The 21105-nt window shown below is 39.1% G+C and overlaps 1 protein-coding gene across 2 annotated transcripts in view; it reads left to right on the forward strand.

Annotated features, from left to right (window-relative positions):
• The window catches only part of LOC133544074 (FERM, ARHGEF and pleckstrin domain-containing protein 1-like), a 96753-nt gene that overhangs the window by 24561 nt on the left and 51087 nt on the right, over positions 1–21105 (forward strand). For both annotated transcript variants that reach the window (XM_061889117.1, XM_061889116.1), the window contains exons 3-6: positions 16331–16435; positions 16521–16563; positions 19278–19356; positions 19768–19865. In XM_061889117.1, coding sequence (XP_061745101.1) covers positions 16331–16435; positions 16521–16563; positions 19278–19356; positions 19768–19865 — 325 coding nt within the window. The remainder of the gene's footprint in view (positions 1–16330; positions 16436–16520; positions 16564–19277; positions 19357–19767; positions 19866–21105) is intronic.

A 21105-nucleotide genomic window follows, 5' to 3' on the forward strand; every position in this document is an offset into this window, starting at 1 on the left:
AGCAATGTATTTTGAGTCAATGGATGAAATCAACAGTTTGGAGCAGTCTATTAATGATCAATCACTACCTACCTGTACATGATCAAATCACTATTTCAGTGGTTGTTAACCTTGTTGGAGGTACCGAACCCCACCAGTTTCGTATACGCATTCACCGAACCCGACTTTAGTGGAATTATTTTTTTTTTTTTTTCAAATTCAAGACAAAGTTATATGTACGGGGAATATATTTTAAGTAACAAATACTTAATTTAGAGTTATTTGGACACTAGGGGAACATATTCTAAATAATAAAGACCTAATTTAGAGTTACCGTATTTCCTTGAATTGCCGCAGGGCATATAGTATGCCCCTGCCTTGAATTACTGCCGGTTCAAACTCGCTTCGCAAAATAATTAGCGCATGCTTAGTATTACCGTCTGGTCAAACTCGTGACGTCACGAGTGACACTTCCCCTGTCATCATTTTCAAAATGGAGGAGGCTGATTTCAATACCCGTAATTTGAAATCGCATAAAGGGAAGAAGATTAAGAGCTATTCAGTAGGATTTAAGGTCCAAGCTTACATCACAGTCAAATTTTTACTGTATGCCTTTGGTAAGTGCCAGAGTGAGAAGAGGTTTTAAAATAATTAGCGCATGCTTACTTTTACCGCATGCCTTTGGTAAGCGCAGGGGTGAGAAGAGGTTTTAAATTTATTAGCGCCCCGGCGGCAGTTCAAGGAAATACGGTATTTGGTTAGGGTTAGGGTCAGGGTTAGGGTTATAATAAGGCCATGCCGAATAAGGCATAAATAAGTACTTAATAATGACTAGTTAAGAACCAATATGTTACTAATTTGCATGTTAATAAGCAACTAATTAATGGTGAAAAGTTCCCCATACTATAGTGTAAAGTGTTTTTTTTACTGGTGCACAAAATGAACCGTGCATGAACATCACCTTGTTCAAACAACAAAACCAACACAGTGCATAAACCCACAACCAATCACACACCTGCAAAAATCAGTCAGCTGTTGCCGTATCCGTCATACGCAGATAGGGAGAAGTTTGTATTTACACGATGAGTCGGGTGTGTTTTGACCTCCGCCGAACCCCTGAGGCCGACTCACCGAACCCCTAAGGTTCAATCGAACCCAGGTTAAGAACTATTGCACTATTTGTCACTCAACTAGACACACGGCAGTCATGCAGTCGGGCAGATAAACAGCTGTTTTCTTGACCCTTTGCAAAAGTATTATTATCACCAGAGGGCTGGAGGACAATGCTAAACATGTTACACGTATAGGAAGAGCAAGCAAGACCAGGCAAGCGAATAGCTAAGCTATTAAAGCTGGCTGTTGAATTAACTTGAAACAACACAAGAATTAAGTGCTTAGTAAACTTTAAGAAGTGTAGATAGTAAGCAGCTATTAACAGGAAATCAACAAGTAGATTAATTGGAGTCTAGAGAGAGGATAAGATGACAACTGTTGGCTCTTCTGTTGTTGTATACACACAAGAGGACGGATTGATCCATAAAGCAGTTGTGTTGATACCAAGGGTGGCATCAGTATATGATCGATACTAGACTGATGAGATCAACATTTTTATTGTTCCAAAATAATTTTTAGTTGTTTTGGTTCATGTTTATAAGCTCAGGGAATAATGTCCTGGACACAGGAGGACTTTAAAGGGAAAAACCTAATTATTTAAATCAGTAATAGATCGTAGTTTTTTTGTTAATATGTACTATTGACTTTGTTTTCATTAAAAAATTATATAAAAAATAAGGAAGTGGTTTTAATATTGTTTCATTATTGTTACATTGTCAATAGCATTCATCACTGATAATTAAAAAAAAATTTGGGTTAATACTGTGCACTGCAAAAACTGAAATCTAAGTAAGATTAAATATTTCATATAAGGGTGATATTTGCTTATTTTCTGTCTGATAAGATAATTCTTCTCACCAAGCAGATTTTATGTTTTAAGTGTTTTGGTCCTAAATTATGTCAGTAAGATATTCCAGCTTGTTGCTGAGATTTTATGACCTATATTGAGTAAAACATGCTTGATATATAAACTGTTGCAAAGCTGTGTCATCAACACTCACAAGTATAAAACTACTTTTTTAAAGTAATAATTTCTCATTTCAAGCATGAAAAAAAAAAATCATGACTTCAACACAAGTGTGTCTCATAATTAAAACAGATGACAGCCAAATTGACTTTGCTCTTTTATTTTCAATGAAGCAAAAGAAAATACATACTCATATAGCAGTACAGTTGGCACAGTACAGTAAACTGACAGTTAATATTTAAACATTTCACTTGTGACATTTCTAACAATTTTGAACAGAAATAGTTCATGCACATTCGGATGAATTCTTCAAAATTACAATTAAAATGTTTTTGTCCTATTAGTTTTTGGTATAAGTTTGCTGGTTTCAAGAAATGTAATGCAGAGCGCATATCATTATGTCAAGATAATGGCACTAGCATTTACTTAATTTAAGAATATTTTTCAACATATTGAGCAAAAAAGTCTCTTTTTTTTCTACCAATAAAAGTGCACTTGTTTTTAGTGAGAATATACTTATTTTAAGGTATTTTGGGGTTAATTGAAGTGAGCTAATTTTACTTTCTTGTTCTATTGGCAGATAATTTTGCTTAGTTCAAATAAAATACCCCTCATTTTTGTATTTTTTTTTCTCGTTTTTGAACACTGGCTTTTTGCAGTGTATTTTCCGGGCTATTAATCCACACCCACCAAATTTTACAAAAACATTTTTTTTTACATATATGAGCCGGACCAGACGATAACCGACAGATATATACCATTACGAAAGACTTTGTTTATTTACATACCTCAAAGCAGCACTAAGTAGCTTTTCAACCTTCGGAAAATAATTTCTCACCATCTGGGACGATACATGGACTTACAACTACTTGAATGACACCTCTGTGTTATCCGCACTGTTACATAAGCCGCAGGGTGCCAGCAACCTGAGGGTTCCTGGTTAGATCCCCAGCTTCCGCCACCCAAGTTGTGTCCGTTGTATCCTTGAGCAAGACACTTTACCTTTGCTCCTGATGTGTCGTGGTTAGGGCCTTGCATGGCACCCCCCCATCAGTGTGTGAATGGGTGAGTGTGGAAATAGTGTCAAACTGCTTTGAGTATCTTGACGGTAGAAAAGTGCTATATAAATATAACACATATATATGTATGTATGTGTGTGTGTACGTATGTATGTATGTATGTAAGAAGAAGAAGATGTATGTATGTACTGTATGTGTGTGTGCATATATATATATATATATATATATATATATATATATAAAATATATATATTATATATAATATATATATATATATATATATATATACACACACATACACAGTGGGGCAAAAAAGTATTTAGTCAGCCACCAATTGTGCAAGTTCCCCCACTTAAAATGATGACAGAGGTCTGTAATTTCCATCATAGTTACACTTCAACTGTGAGAGACAGAATGTGAAAAACAAATCCAGGAATTCACATTGTAGGGATTTTAAAGAATTTATTTGTAAATTGTGGTGGAAAATAAGTATTCGGTCAACCATTCAAAGCTCTCACTGATGGAAGGAGGTTTTGGCTCAAAATCTCACGATACATGGCCCCATTCATTCTTTCCTTCACACGGATCAATCGTCCTGTCCCCTTAGCAGAAAAACAGCCCCAAAGCATGATGTTTCCACCCCCATGCTTCACAGTAGATATGGTGTTCTTGGGATGCAACTCAGTATTCTTCTTCCTCCAAACACGACGAGTTGAGTTTATACCAAAATGGATACATGGATGATACAGCAGAGGATTGGGAGAATGTCATGTGGTCAGTTAAAACCAAAATAGAACGTTTTGGTGTAAACTCAACTTGTCGTGTTTGGAGGAAGAAGAATACTGAGTTGTATCCCAAGAACACCAAACCTACTGTGAAGCATGGGGGTGGAAACATCATGCTTTGGGGCTGTTTGTCTGCTAAGGGGACAGGATTTTTTATCCGTGTTAAGGAAAGAATGAATGGGGCCATGTATCGTGAGATTTTGAGCCAAAACCTCCTTCCATCAGTGAGAGCTTTGAATGGTTGACCAAATACTTATTTTACACCATAATTTACAAATAAATTCTTTAAAATTCCTACAATGTCAATTCCTGGATTTTTTTTTTCACATTCTGTCTCTCCCAGTTGAAGTGTACCTATGATGAAAATTACAGACCTCTGTCATCATTTTAAGTGGGAGAACTTGCACAATCGGTGGCTGACTAAATACTTTTTTGCCCCACTGTGTGTGTGTGTGTGTGTGTGTGTGTGTGTATATATATATATATATATATATATATATATATATATATATATATATATATATATATATATATATATATATATATATATATATATTTTTTTTTTTTTTTCCAGAATGCTTCATGGTGTCTTCCATCGTTATTGCGAGTCTGGGGGTCTTTGTCTCTCTACGAGAGTTGTGAGATTTATGAGGCTCATTATTGCGGGAGGCAGATTACAGACGCTGACATCCCGCAAAGGATGTTAATTGCTTTTTTTTTAATGGGACAAGGTTGTGCATGTACTTTAATTTAATTGTCTGCCTCCAGTGTGCTGTGAGCCATAAGGTGCGCACACACCAGCTGCACACCAACACGCCCCTGTCGTCATACAGTTGTATCAAGGCATCCTCATTATGCCGCCAATTTGATAATGCCTTGCTGTGGATGCAAGAAGGTAGGTCGCCATGTCAAGAGTGTGTGCGAGTCCACAACCATCTGGTTGTATAAAAGGAAGTGACTTTGAGTTCTTGCCAGTAGGGTTAAGCCGTTTAACCTAATCTGGCTAAGAGCCTGTGATTGGTGGACACTCCAGGAAGGAGGAACCTTCTCCCAGCTGTCTGGCTAAATTTTCTTTTTACCTCCTGGAAGGGAAATTGCAATGTCTAGTGTCCATACCCATGCTCTAAGCATGTTCATAGCATATCCTTGATCAATTTGTAAAGCAGCAACTAAAGTTCGAGAACAGAGGTGCCCAAACATTTTGCCTTCAAGGGCCAAAGTGAAAATGTGCCAATAGTTTGCGGGCCATACAGCAAAGTTTACCATGCAACAGCACCACCAGTCAGGAATTTAGCCTCATGCCACCATTTATAAATATAAGGTCAGGACAAGCCAGGTTCTATAGATAGCAACTAGTTGGTCTGTAAAAAAAATCCATAGATTTTATGGTACAAAACCGGTAGCTTAGTCACCAGAATGTTCCCGTAAAAATTTACTGTTTTTTATACCACACACACACACACACGTATGTTGAAAAACTGTATCACTTTTACGTCAAAATTCTGGTGACTGAGCTGCCAGTTAGTGTTTTCTATGGCCATTTTTTACTTTGCATTACTAAAAATTAAATAACAGTACTTCTGTTAATTTTAACTAAAAATTCTGGCGACTGAGCTGCCAAGTTTTTACTGTGACTTTTTTACAGTATAGGCCTACAGACATGCCACCCATGATTGTGCAGCTTGAAAGAGGTCAGTATGAATATGTACTAGGGGACGGCGTGGCGCCGTTGGGAGAGTGGCCGTGCCTGCAACCTGAGGGTTCCTGGTTCAATCCCCACCTTCTATTAATTTCGTCATGTCCGTTGTGTCCTTGAGCAAGACACTTCACCCTTGCTCCTGATGGGTCGTGGATAGGGTCTTGCATGGCAGCTCCCGCCATCTGTGTGTGAATGGGTGAATGTGGAAATACTGTCAAAGCACTTTGAGTACTTTAAAGGTAGAAAAGCACTATACAAGTATGACCCATTTACTAAATTTGGTAGCCACCCTTTGGTCGACCAAGCAAATTGACACAACGGGACAAATTTGGCCCGCGGGCCCCACTTTGGGCCTTCCTGCTCTAGAATGAGAGTTCCCTTTTTCACACATAATGCCAAAGAAGGTTCAAGGTTACAGAGCGTTAATGATGTCTGGTGTCATGTTGCATGAAGCTTTAAATCGGTGTACGTCTGCATTCTTGACTTGTGGCACACTGACCTGCATTTAATGGTCAGGTCACAGAACGACAAATAAAATAGAGCCAGACCGGAGTTAAGTTAAGAGCTTATATCCAGTCATTGCCTCTGCACCGACCTTTGCGGTAAGTAATAGTTTTCTTTCAAGTCATAGCAAAAGGAGCAATCTCTGGTGCCATGTTCTTGTCAAGGAAACTTTGCAGCAGGGGACCAAAGAAAAAGCAGCTACTGAGATAATTTTGTTTTCTTCTTCTTTCGAGGGTTCTTATCAACAGTCTCAACCATCTGGTTTCCGTCCCTGTTAGTCCCTGCGAGTTTTACAATCGTCAGTTTGCTGCATTCAAACCCATTTTCTTTGCTATACTAAAAAACAAGCAACGGATCCAGATGAATGGTCCTGGAGCACACATTTTTAGATATTCCCCTTCATGTTTGTGATCTCAAAGCCAAACTGGCATCCATATTTAATAAAAAACGAAGGTATGAGCCCAGATGGGGAGAATATTTTATTTGGCTGCTGGCATCTGTGTGACAGAGTGATGTATTGTACCATACTCAAGGGGAAACAAAATCATTCCTTGCTATGGAAATGTACCGGTACAGTTTGTATAAAAACAAAGAGCAGGTGGATGCTTTGGGGTGGTGGGTCAAGTTTTTTCCTCCTTTTTTGGAAAGTTTTCAGTTTATTTGTCTTTCTCATACTTGGGTGGACCCAAAGTCAGTCATGGGTCAGTTTTTATTGTCAGTAAAAATGTTCCGAAAATTCACAGCCTGGTTTAGTACAGTGGTGGCTGCTGGTCTTTCATAGGGGAAGCTCATTTCAGCTACTTTCTAAACACAAGCACAGTCTACATAAAGGTAAAAGATATAAAAAGATGCTAGATTTTAAAAGGAAAAAGTTCCCAGAACTTTAAATATGCGTACAAGAGGCCTTTTTTCCACCGCAGGAGCTTTTGAAGGAACTTTTTCATTATATGAAATACACCCATGCATTTCCACCAAAAACTACCTATGTAGATTATGTTCCATAGGAACTATTTTCAGTACATGCCAGCGAGGCGGGACTTTCAAAAAATTCGAGGAACTTTCGAGACTGGTTGTGCTGTCAAAAAACTTTGTTTTCGAACACAATAACCGCCATTACAGTATGCGAGACCTCTTTATTTCTTTTTTTGTATGTATTTCCAAACAACATGCTTGATAATGCCTATATTTGCCTGCTTGGGGGCAAGGCAACTTTATTTATATAGCACGTTTACAACAATTTTAAAATTGGACCAAAGTGCTTTAAAGGTTAAAAAGCATAGAGCAAAAAATAACAAAAAACAAAGTACATAAACAATGCATAAGCTAAACAAGATAGTGCGAAAGAAATACGGTGAAAGGGTTCGGATAAAAAGTAAAAATGTAAAATAATGAAAGTGTAACAAATTGAAAAAAACTAAAGCGAAGGGGGGGGGGGGGGGGACGACTAGAAATGGTGACTGAGTGGGCGGGCTCAGGTTAAAGGCCAGCGAGAAGAGATAGGTCTTAAGAAGGGTTTTCAAGACTCTCGGGCTACGGGCTGACCTGATGTGGAGGGGAAGGTTGTTCCAGAGTTTAGGGGCGGCAATGGAGAAGGGGCAAACAACTACTAGCCTCTCTTCAAGACAAGGTAGTAAGCAGATGATAATGATCCAAATATCTTCCTCTCTCTGTTTGCTTACAACAATGTCCTGACACCCCCCCGCCCGGATGTCGACAGTGAGCGGCACCACGTCCATGTTGGTGATGTGTTTGTCGGCAATTTTTTTTATTTACAATGCACATAGCAGCACTATAGTCAAGCCCCACCTGGACCAAATCCAATTCGCCTACCAGCCCCGACTGGGAGTGGAGGACGCAGTCATCTACCTGCTGAACCGAGCCCAAGCCCACCTGGACAAGCCTGCGAGCAGTGTGAGGGTCATGTTTTTTTGACTTCTCCAGTGCTTTCAATACCATACGGCCTGGGCTACTAGGTGTGAAGTTGGAGAAGATGCCGGTGGAGGCCCCCTTGGTGTCCTGGGTTGTAGATTACCTGACTGACAGACCACAGTACGTTCGACCCCAGGACTGTGTCTGACAAGCTGGTCAGCAACACCAGGGCCCCCCAGGGCACAGTCCTCTCCCCCTTCCTCTTCACCATTTACACCACCAATTTCCACTATCAGTCAGAGTCCTGCCCCCTTCAGAAGTTTTCTGATGACTCTGCGATAGTGGGGTGTATTGAGGATGGTGATGACGAGGAATACAGGACACTGGTGGAGGACTTTGTCACATGGTGTGGAAAGAACCACCTCCAGCTTAAAGTGACGAAGACCAAGGAGCTGGTTGTGGACCTGGGAAGGAGGAGGAATACTTCAGCGACCCCTGTTTCCATCAGGGGGGGTGGATGTGGACATGGTAGAGGATTATAAATACCTCGGTGTACACATGGACAACAAGCGAATGGGTCAAAACACGCTGAGGGCCTCTACAAGAAGGGACGGAACCGCCTCTACTTCCTCAGGAGGCTAGGATCCTTCAACGTCTGTACAAAGATGTTGTAGATCATGGGTGTCAAACTCTGGCCCGCCGTGTAATTTCATTTGGCCCTTGAGGCAATATCAAATTAAACATTAGAGTTAGCCTGCTGGTATTATACAGCGGCGATGCCGCTCTAACGCCACTAATCCTCATACTTGCCAACCTTCCCGAGACTCCCGAAGTTCAGTGCCCCTCCTGAAAATCTCCCGGGGGAAACATTCTCCCAAATTTTTCCCGATTTCCACCCGGACAACAATATTGTTGTAATGGCACTTCCTTTAGCCTTCTCTACAACCTTGCATCACGTCCGCTCTTCCTACATACAAACATTGTCCTAGTCACACAATATAAGCGGATTTTACACATAAGTTGATGCAAGGCATGCTTGATCAGGTCACACTCAGGGTGGCTGAATAAACAATTTTAACGCTGTTACAAATATGCGCCACACTGTGAAGCCACACAAAACAAGAATGACAAACACATTTTGTGAGAACATCCGCACCGTAACACGACATAAACACAACTGAACAAATACTCAGAACCCCTTGCAGCACTAACACGTCTGGGACGCTACAATATATAATATGATATGCCATTAATATTTTTTTATTATTATTATGTTTATTTGAAACTCTATTTTGCATCTCACTATAAAGATATATCAATCAATCAATGTTTACTTATATAGCCCTAAATCACTAGTGTCTCAAAGGGCTGCACAAACCACTACGACATCCTCGGTAGGCCCACATAAGGGCAAGGAAAACTCACACCCAGTGGGAATATTCAATGCAAAACTTGTTTGGGTCCCTATTAAAAGGTTAATTTGTTCAACCTTGGCCCGCGGCTTTGTTCAGTTTAAAATTTTGGCCCCCTTTGTATTTGAGTTAGACACCCCTGTTGTAGATGTTCCACGAGTCGGAGGTGGCGGGCGCCTCTTGTACGCCGTGGCTTGCTGGGGCAGTGGGCTAAGACTGAGGGACACAAACAGACTGGACAAGTTGGTAGAGAAGGCCAGTAACGTGGTGGGAGTGGGGTGGTGTCAGAGAGGAGAAGTCTAGCAAAACTCCTAGCCATTATGGACAACACCTCCCACCCACTACACTCGGACCTTGCGGAGAGAATGAGCACGTTCAGTGGAAGGCTCAGACTCCCTAAATACAACACGGAACGACACAGGAGGTCCTCCATACCGACAGTCATCAGACTGTATAATGCATATGTTCCTTGACTGCACTTAAATGTAGAATATATTTATAAGATTCATATATTACATTTTATATATATAATATATGTTATATATTATTTATTATTATTATTGTCTATTGTGAGCGAACTGTGGTGCTGAATTTCCCCCAGGGATCAATAAACTACTTTCTATTCTATTCTATTCTATTCTCTATGCTCACTGGGGGCGTGACTTTAGCGTCCTCTCTCAGCTGAAACCTGTCCTCAGTCACGTCCGCCTTTCCTCCAAAAAAACAACGTGTCGGCCCATTCACATAACATCTCCGGCTTTTGGAACACACAAGGTGCACACACAACAACCTAGCTGCATTCGATACGGAATCGGTTCGATAAGAGGATTCGATTTTTTAACGGACATCATCCCTACTCTACACCAATATTTTTAAAACTGAAAAAGCCTTTTTGGATGTAAAGTGAAATGTCGTCAACAAACAGGAGTCTAGTTGCCTGATTCAACATGTGGCGGATTACCATGATGCGGATGACTGGGAATCTCCACAGACAATGCACTAAACTGTATGAAAGGGCCCAGACAAGGTCAAGTTTTGTATCGACGTGCTGTAGATGGTGGGGAAAATGTTACTTTGGAATGTCCTCAAGCTGCCAGATCACCATGACGCATATTTTTTTTCATACAACCTTCTTTAGTCCATGAGCGGGATTACTATAATTTGTCTGCTGAAAAACCCGCATGAGTCACTTCATGAAAACTGCACAGAAATAGAAAAAGCGCCAGCTGCAGACAGAAGTTGTTTATTGGTGATTTGTTTTATCACGGAAAATGAGCTTTTGTGTTCTATTTCCACTTCCACGGCATCCTATCGTACAGCGAGACCACTGAACAAAAAAATAAAAGTTTTAAACAGACGGTCTGTGTTCCCCTCTCTGACCGGGGAGGTTTTGACTGTTAAATCTGGCCTTTTAAGCCCGGACATTTGGTTGATGGTTGCCAGGCGCGCAGCGAGATTCCAACTTTGCTGGATGATGGACAGCTAGACGCATTACTTCAGCGCTCTATTCTGAATGTGACCAGCCATGATGGTATAGGTCTCTAACATACCGCTTGTATGAAACCTGACTCCCACCCGCCTTAATAAGGACCACAGTTTTGTAGCTTCAGAGTCAAAATGGGAACATCTGACTTCCACTGTTGAATGGTTTCAGCATTTGCATTCAGTATGATAAAAGCAGGCAATCAGGCTGTAAAATGGAAGGGGTTAATTGAAGTGACTGTGGTTTGAGCTGACTTCTGTCATACATCGGTAGATCAGATTTGGAACTTTATTTAACTCATTTGATAAATGTTTTGTGTAAGGGACAAGCTAAAATTGGAGAAAGTTTAGCAGATTTCAGTTTTTGTTTTGCCAATTCCCACTGCACACAGTTGAAGTCCTGCTACACAGAAGCAGTAACAATGTTTTCAAGCAGTCTTTTGCAAGATCTTTTTTTAGTGATGAAGCCAACTTACGGTGATTTGCCTACTTTGACCCACCAAAATGTTTGTAAGTTAATCGGACGGTGTTTATTTGGGGACATGATATATGTTCATGAAGCCTGTTTTTAACAATTAAACCCACCTTTCCTCAACAGTAGGGGTGGGGGATATCGCAAATTTGGGTATCGATACCGATACCGGAAGTGTCGTCATCTGATGATGGGGTTGGGGATGGCTTCGGGGTATCTATACTTTTGAAAAACAAATTTGTACTTTTGCCTTTATTAATTGATTATGATAATAATACAACACAGGACAACGATTTAAGTCAAAAAATAAAATGTTTTTTTACAAAAGTAATATCAATAGCAATAAATTAATGCAAATAAGGTGCAAACAATTACTGAACCTGGCTTGTCGCCTCAAAACACACAAACACTTAAGGTAAATAACAAAACTCTAGTTATTGAACAAAGTTGTAAACATGAACACAAAACAAAAGAACTGAGAAATTCAAATAAAAAAGTAATAATATCAATTGCAATAAAGTAAGTAGTGCAAATAAGGTGAAAACAAATACTGAACTTGGCTAGTCGCCTCACAACACACAAGAACTTAAGTAAAAAAGAAAACACTAGTTATTAAACAGTTGTAAAAATGAACACAAAATAAAAGAACTGAGAAATTCTTATCGGTATTTTAGTGCAATAAAATACTTTACTGTTTACAACCAAGACATTAAGTCGCACTGGAAACGCACGCGTGTGTGTGTGTGTGTGTGTGTGTGTGTGTGTGTGTGTGTGTGTGTGTGTGTGTGTGTGTGTGTGTGTGTGTGTGTGTGTGTGTGTCCGAGTGAACCTCGGAGCGAATTATACTGAAGCGTGTGCGCCAATGCACCAAGCGTCATGTTAATTGTATATATTTTATTTTATTTTATTTTGGGTTGAAGATGAATTTTTAAAGTGTTTTTAAATCTCGTTCGCGACCCATCACTAGGGAGGAGGGTGGAGTGGTGAGGAGCACTGCGCTCACTTTTTTTTTTAAATCGGAGTGATTCGCTTTATTTGATGAAGTATCGATACCATCACGCCAGTATCGATACGATACCGATACTCACCAAGTATCGATCCTATCGATATGCCCAGCCCTACTCAACAGTATTCCCTTCTGCACTCCAAAGTGATACACTATAGCTCCGTGAAACATGCCTGAAACTATCAACAGCCCGCAGATAAAAAATAAATGTTTTCCTTTAAACAGGTCGGACAAAGTTTTTAGCTTTTAAAACCGCAGCTTGCTCAGTGGTAGTGATAAAAATGTATTTTTTTCAACTGACTAGATTATGAAATAGAAATCATTGGATACATCTCATCATATCCTGGATGTTTCCTAGTTTTGCATGCAACAAAGCACATTTACAAAACTTTGGTGCCAAAAATATAAAAGTCAAGGGTGGAGCAGCTTCTCCTCTAAGCTGTATGTTGTCTCTCGTCTCCTCTTAACCTCCTTTCAGCCAAGATTACACCGCTGACAGCTGGATCTCGTCCAACCTTAAGAGATCTTTTTATTATATGGCTTCTGTCTGTCAGTCCCAATCCCGTTCTGCTGATCACAAACACACACAGGATGCCATCAGATTTGGATGTTTCATTTTCGCCAGCTGATTCAGCAGAATGGTGGTGCTCTGTATTATTTTTGGATGCTGTGTGTGCGCCTGTCTGTCCATGGATGTGGGTGTGTTTGTCCGCTCAGGCTGACCACACAGAAGCAGATGGCTGCAGGCACACGGCAGCCAGATGGTGACGGCCTTGGATTTTTGCCTCCGGCACTTTTCTTTTTCTTTCTTTTGCTCACTCTTAGGATCTTTGATTTTCAGTAACTGAAGTAACATCTCAACATTCTTAACCATCAGACAGAAGTGAAACCTATTTACGTACTTTGACTGCACGTTTCTGAAAAACTGTGAATCATTACTTTTCTTTTAGACCTATTATTGTTAGGACTGGTATCCTTTGAATTTGGACGATTTTAGTTCTGATTTCTAATTTCGATTGTAGTTTTCGACAATTCTCGATCCCAAATCTTTTAAAAAGGATTTATTATGCAAAAACCTACTTTTCTTACCTATCGGTAGCTGTTTTTTTGTCTTTGGGATCTACATAAGTCCTGAAAATGTTGGAGACATTTATAAAACAATCTTTCTCCAAACGAACCGTTTGGAATTTTCCCCACTTAGTCTTTTGTGTATTGATTGTGAGTCCTACTCGCCCAGCTTCTTTGTCCATCCATGTTGTTTTACTCTGCATGTGCTGTTTTGTGGAGGACAGTAATGCTACGTTATCTGCAAAGTCAAGGTCGTCGAGTTTTGATGTTTACTTCCAGGGAATTCCCATTCTGTCCCTCTTTAACTGTTCTTTGCATGATCCAATCCATCACGATCAAGAACAGGAATCCGGAGATATTACATCCTTGTTTGACACCGGTTTTAATGTTGAACCACTCACATGTTTCTCCTTGGTCTTCTACTGAGCACTGGAAGTTTTCGTAAAATGTTTTCAACATTCTCACAATCTTCTCTGGAATTCCATATTTCTTCATCATCATCCACAGGCTTTCGTGGTGAATGGAGTGTAAAGACTTTTTGAAATCTACGAAATTCATGAATAGTGTTGTTTGCCACTCGTTAACCTGTTCAATTATGTTTTGCAGTATGAAGACTTGCTCTGTTGTTCCTCTGCCCGTTCTGTACCCTGTTTGCTCCTTTCTCAGCCTACAGTTGGTTCCTTTTCTTATGCGATCTACCTTGTACATTTTCTTGAATTCAACTGAATCATATTAGTATATTGTTTAACTTCTTTGCTTAATCCATTCCATAATTTAATTCCAGATGCTGGTATACTATAGGTTTTAAGTGTTGTACATGCATAAAAAGGTTTTAATACAATTTCACTCCTAAAGTTATGTCACTAGTCTTTAATGAGAAGAATTGTGCATTATTGGGTTGAAGGTTGTGTGTTTGTGTATAACTTTAGCTTCTTGCAAATGCACCAAATCATTTAACTTTATCATTTTTGATTAAATAAATAATGGGTTGAAATATTCTGTATAACCGACATTATACCTTTTTTGTCACACAGTTAGTAAGGTAAGTATACATTTGTATTGAATTATTTATTATTATTTTCTTTCTATTTATATATTTATGTATTATTATTATTTATATATTATTTATTATTATTTATTTATTTATATAAATTTCCCCATATTTATCCAAGGAATCGATTTTGAAAAATTTGAACGGTTCCAGGAGAATTGAAATTTAAAGGCCTATTGAAATGAGATTTTCTTATTTAACGGGGATAGCAGGTCCATTTTATGTGTCATACCTGATAATTTCGCGATATTGCCATATTTTTGCTGGAAGGATTTAGTAGAGAACATCGACGATAAAGTTCGCAACTTTTGGTCGCTAATAAAAAAGCCTTGCCTTTACCGGAAGTATGTGTGTGTGACGTCGCCGGTGTGAGGGCTCCTCACATCCTCACATTGTTTATAATGTGAGCCTCCAGCAGCAAGAGCTATTCGGACCGAGAAAGCGACAATTTCCCCATTAATTTGAGCGAGGATGAAAGATTCGTGGATGACGAAATTTAGAGTGAAGGACTAAAAAAAAAAAAAAAAAAAAAAAAAAAAGGCGATTGCATTGGGAGCGATTCAGATGTTTTTAGACACATTTACTAGGATAATTCTGGGAAATCCCTTATCCACTGATATCTCCGGTAAGATATATATCACAATTTTCGCATCCAAAAACATACTGGTTGACGTAGAGAAACATGTTCGCTTGACCGCTCTGTGTTAAAGCTTCACAACAAACAAAGAAACACCGCCTTCCACACACAGCATTGTTCTTTATAGTCTCCATTATTAATTGAACAAATTGAAGAAGATTTAGCAACACAGACCTCCAAATTACTGTGTAATTATGCGGTGAAAAGAGACAACTTTTAGCCGTAAGTGGTGCTGAGTTTTTATGTCCCCTCCAACCAATAACGTCACAAACACACATCATCATTCCGCGACATTTTCAACAAGAAACGCCGTGGGAAATTTAAAATTGCAATTTAGTAAACTAAACTGGCCGTATTGGCATGTGTTGCAATTTTAATATTTCATCATTGATATATAAACTATCAGACTGCGTGTAGTAGTGGGTTTCAGTAGGCCTTTAAGTTACGGATCCCATCAATAATGAATAACCCAAACTTAGTTATTGTTTGTTTTCATGACCCATGTAACATTAGTTACTATGATCACCCTGTAATAAATTGATGCAATCACTCCTCTAACAAGCTCGCCGGTAAACATCAGTAAAATAAAAATCAGTGGTACAGCCTTTAGGGATTGCATTCATTACATTCGTTTTCTATGGCTTATCCCTCTGTGTTGCAGGACACACAATTATTTACAATTATTTTTTGTGCGGTACTACTTTCTACCCTTAATTTAGATCACAAAAATTCCAAGTAAAAGCAAAGATGTGGCGTTTATTCCACTCCATGCTCTCTGAACCTATGACTCTTTTGTGGAAGTCTGTGTTTCAAACTGGGTTTGAATTGTTGAACTTCCAAGGTGTTCACCTTTACGGTTTACACCGGATAATAAAAGCCCTGCAGGGGAAAATACCCCTGGTTAATTTTAGGTTTGGTTTCACATCTGTGTGTGTTTTGGCTGTGCTCATTAGCCAGAGTGCAGCTGAGACCACCGGACTGGTAAGACACATGCTTTCCTTGAGGTGTTTTGGATGTTTCTGAACACCGTTGCTATGCACACCCTAAGCTATTCATTAGACCCAAACATGAAGCCTAAACCTGGCACTGGGGTCAGATGTCAGCAGCTTGTTAAGTCAGGGGAAAGTTATTAGAAAAAAGGCATGCAGACTCTCAGCCTCAATCTGCTGTGAACCATCTAATTAGGCTCTCTATAATGATGGGTCCTCTATTTCTCCTCAGGCCACATGATCGATATAATCTCATTCCCTCTTTTTATCTCTTCCAGCAACGCTCCCCTGGCAAAGTGCTGTTTGACCTTATTTGCGTACATCTCAACCTGGTGGAGGGAGATTATTTTGGGCTGGAGTACCAAGACCAACGCAAGATGACAGTAAGACACACACAACGGTTTGTCGCAAGTCCAGCACTGTCTGTGTGACCGTGATGGTAAATGCTGAACTTTGACCTTCACACAGGTGTGGCTGGACCTGCTGAAGCCGACGCTGAAGCAGATTCGACGTATGTGATATTGATGTGTTGAATTGTCTTTTCTAAAGGAGCCATATTGTTTGCTGTAGTAATTAGGGTTGCACGATATAGACAATACATTATATATGAAATAAATTTGCCCAACACTAGAGCTTGTAATACTGTTGTTATATCGTAATAATGCATGTTGATGACACATTCTTGCTATGTGCCGCAAATTAGATAGCGACATGCGAACAAAAGCGTCCTTGATAGCAGGCTAATTTCCCTCCGCAGGGCGATTTCTAAATCACTAATAAATGGTGGCAAGTAAACTTAGGCTTAGACAAACTTTAATGATCACAAGGGAAATTGTTCCACACAGTAACTCCGTTACAATGATGGAAAGTGTAAGGGTGGAAAGGACAATGCAGGTATCGATAGACTAAATATTGTCACGTTGGAAGCGCATTATGATGCGTGTTGTGTCACCCCCGAATGCACGAGGACCAAGACAGGCAGGAATTGCAGGTGAGAGTTGATTTAATACAAAAAAATAAAACAACACTGATACAAACAGACTAAAGAAAAGGCGTGCCGAACGCACGAGAAGCTAATGCTAACTAGCATCAAGTTCAAAGAGTCCAAACTGACGTGCCGAGCGCACGAGAAACTAAGGAGTAACTTAGCACAAATATTTACGAAGCAGAGAAACCAACGTGAGTGTTCCATGAGGCAAACAACGAACCAAGAACGAACTGAGGTCGAAGGCAGGCTTAAATACTAAAGTAACAATCAAAACACATATGCGTGACATAAGCAGAGCAGGTGGAACAAATAAGAAACCATGGTAACCGAACAAACAAGGAAGTGCACAAACTAGGGATCGGAAGAGTCCAAAAATAATCAGAAAACACACAAAAAGGAGTCAAGAACAAAAACTATGTATGACCCGGGAGGCGGATCATGACAAATATAGCTATGTAAAATATAACATATGTATGTCATATTTACAAATATATAATAATATATTATGTCTATATCATATACACAATATATAACAATTACCATGTACAATATTACAGTATATGTGACAGCTGTATATGTGACAGGTGTCAGGTAATAGACAGATATCATCTATTGCTTCAAAGTATGTTTCTTAAAAGTATCATTATTGCTAGAGAACAAGAAAGAGCTAAACATGCTTTGCTACACTGCAAATTGTAGGAGTATTGAAAAAAAAGAATTGCTCATCACTAAGCTTGAGCTGTTAAATGTAAACATGTTTTGTTTTGTTTTTGTTGTTTTTACTAACTCAGAGGGGGAAAAAAGAGTCCATTTGAGTTTTTGCAGTATTTCAGTATTTTGCTATATTGTCTATAAATGTTGTATGTAGTAAAAGGGAATAAGGAAATAATTTAAATATTACTTTGTATATTCACACCGAGATCCTGTGTTTTTGTCAGATTACAGTTATGATGAAGAATGCTATCGCTTAATGATCCTGAACATTGGTATGACCAAAAGTGTAATTTGTAGTATCACCAAAAATTTAAGGTAAAGTATCCAAACAACAGAAAAATAAGTGCTCAGTACATTTTAAAAGAAGTGTAGAGTACAACAGAAAGTAACCAGATATTAGCAGTAAACAAACAAGTAGATTAATTTAGTTTTAGTTTTGAGTCTTGGATGAAATATTACAAATGGAAATGACGCAATATGTTACCACTTACATCTGCAGCTTTTATGACCCATTTAGAATGTATTTTATTATTAATTATATGCCAAATAATGTGCCGTGTGTGTGTGTGTGTGTGTGTGTGTGTGTGTGTGTGTGTGTGTGTGTGTATAAGTGTATGTGGATATATATATATATATATATATATATATATATATATATATATATACATATACATATATACACAGTGCGGCAAAAAAGTATTTAGTCAGCCACAGATTGTGCAAGTTCTCCCACTTAAAATGATGACAGAGGTCTGTAATTTTCATCATAGGCACACCTCCACTGTGAGAGACAGAATGTGAAAAAAAACCCCAGGAATTCACATTGTAGGAATTTCAAAGAATTTATTTGTAAATTATGGTGGAAAATAAGTATTTGGTCAACCATTCAAAGCTCTCACTGATAGAAGGAGGTTTTGGCTCAAAATCTCACGATAAATGGCCCCATCCATTCTTTTCTTAACACGGATCAATCGTCCTGTCCCCTTAGCAGAAAAACAGCCCCAAAGCATGATGTTTCCACCCCCATGCTTCACAGTAGGTATGGTGCTCTTGGGATGCAACTCAGTATTCTTCTTCCTCCAAACACGACGAGTTGAGTTTATACCAAAATGGATACATGGATGATACAGCAGAGGTTTGGGAGAATGTCATGTGGTCAGATGAAACCAAAATAGAACTTTTTGTCTGTCTCTCACAGTGGAAGTGTACCTATGATGAAAATTACAGACCTCTGTCATCATTTTAAGTGGGACAACTTGATCGGTGGCTGACTAAATACTTTTTTGCCCCACTGTATATATATATATATATATATATATATATATATATATATGCGATATAGTTTTTAGGCCATGTTGTCCATCTATATTAGTTATTTGCCTCTTTTGTGAGAACTGTGTTTTATTGTCTTAATTGGGAGACCCCTTCTGACAGAATTGCACACCTTAACATTTGTATTTTCTGTACAAAGTCTGAGGTTTGAACAGTCTTACTCACGACACTCCCTCCTCTACCATTTTAAGGGCCGAAGAACACCATCCTTCGTTTTGTGGTGAAGTTCTTCCCTCCTGACCACACGCAACTCATGGAGGAGCTGACTCAGTAGGTCCTCCCCAAACCCCCTTATCTCCAGTCTCACTGTCATAGCTGGTTTTTCTTTTGAGCCCCAACACCTGGACACTTTCATCTCGCTGAGGTTTCTAAATGTTGTTGTAGAGCAGGCCAGCTGACACCAGCGTCAGACAGGAAGCGTGCTCACCATCTTTTTTTCCCTTTCCATTGTCAGCGTGTGTGTTGATGGATTATTTGGATGCACGCAGACTCAACAGACACATGGAAGACAGGCGTGTATTTAACTGGACTGCCTCCACTTTTAAAGAAAGATTATGAAGCCAATTGAACCCAGCAAAGTATTCAGACTGACACTCAGCGTTCTTGGCCATTAACCTATTAACCTTGCGCATTTTTTTCTTGTGCATTTCCCACCCTCTTTCTACTTCTTTACTCCGACAGGTATCTGTTTGCCCTGCAGATCAAGCGCGACCTGGCCTGTGGAAATCTTATCTGTAACGACACCAGCGCCGCCCTAATGGTTTCCCACATCATCCAGTGTAAGTGCAAGTTGATGGTGGGAGTGATGGAGGCAGGTAAACCCAGGCTGGACAAGCACATACTGTATACAAACCCCGTTTCCATATGAGTTGGGAAATTGTGTTAGATGTAAATATATATGGAATACAATGATTTGCAAATCATTTTCAACCCATATTCAGTTGAATATGCTACAAAGACAATATATTTGATGTTCAAACTGATAAACATTTTTAATTTTTTTTTGCAAATAATCATTAACTTTAGAATTTGATGCCAGCAACACGTGACAAAGAAGTTGGGAAAGGCGGCAATAAATACTGATCAAGTTGAGGAATGCCCATCAAACACTTATTTGGAACATCCCACAGGTGTTCAGGCTAATTAGGAACAGGTGGGTGCCATGATTGGGTATAAAAACAGCTTCCCAAAAAATGCTCAGTTTTTCACAAGAAAGAATGGGGCGAGGTACACCCCTTTGTCCACAACTGCGTGACCAAACGACTGAAGCTCCACATAAAACAAGAATGGGAAGGAATTCCACTTTCAAAGCTTTAACAATTAGTTTCCTCAGTTCCCAAACGTTTATTGAGTGTTGTTAAAAGAAAAGGTGATGTAACACAGTGGTGAACATGCCCTTTCCCAACTACTTTGGCACGTGTTGCAGCCATGAAATTCTAAGTTAAATATTATTTGCACAAAAAAAAAAGTTTATGAGTTTGAACATCAAATATATTGTCTTTGTAGTGCATTCAACTGAATATGGGTTGAAAAGGATTTGCAAATTATTGTTTTCGTTTATATTTACATCTAACACAACTTCCCAACTTATATGGAAACAGGGTTTGTATATTATCATGACTGACAATGGCTTATAAAAGCAGGAAAAACTGAAATCCACCAGGAAAATTAATAAATGCATTTCAACCGGTAGAGTACGAAGGCAGGTAAAGGATCTGATTGGCTGACAAGCTTTTAAAACTAAGGACGGTTGCAAAGTGCAAAGACCAACATGATGGATGACTGGCGGAATGACCCGGAGAGACCAATTACAGTAGTGTCTCAACTTACAAACTTAATTGATAGCCCTGCAAATTTCCACATTAAAACATTACTTATAAACTTTAAAGGCCTACTGAAACCCACTACTACCGACCTCGCAGTCTGATAGTTTATATATCAATGATGAAATATTAACATTGCAACACATGCCAATACGGCCGGGTTAGTTTATTAAATTGCAATTTAAAATTTCCCGCG

The sequence above is a fragment of the Nerophis ophidion genome, linkage group LG27 (assembly GCF_033978795.1).
Source record: "Nerophis ophidion isolate RoL-2023_Sa linkage group LG27, RoL_Noph_v1.0, whole genome shotgun sequence".
In the NCBI taxonomy this organism is placed as follows: Eukaryota; Metazoa; Chordata; class Actinopteri; order Syngnathiformes; family Syngnathidae; genus Nerophis; species Nerophis ophidion.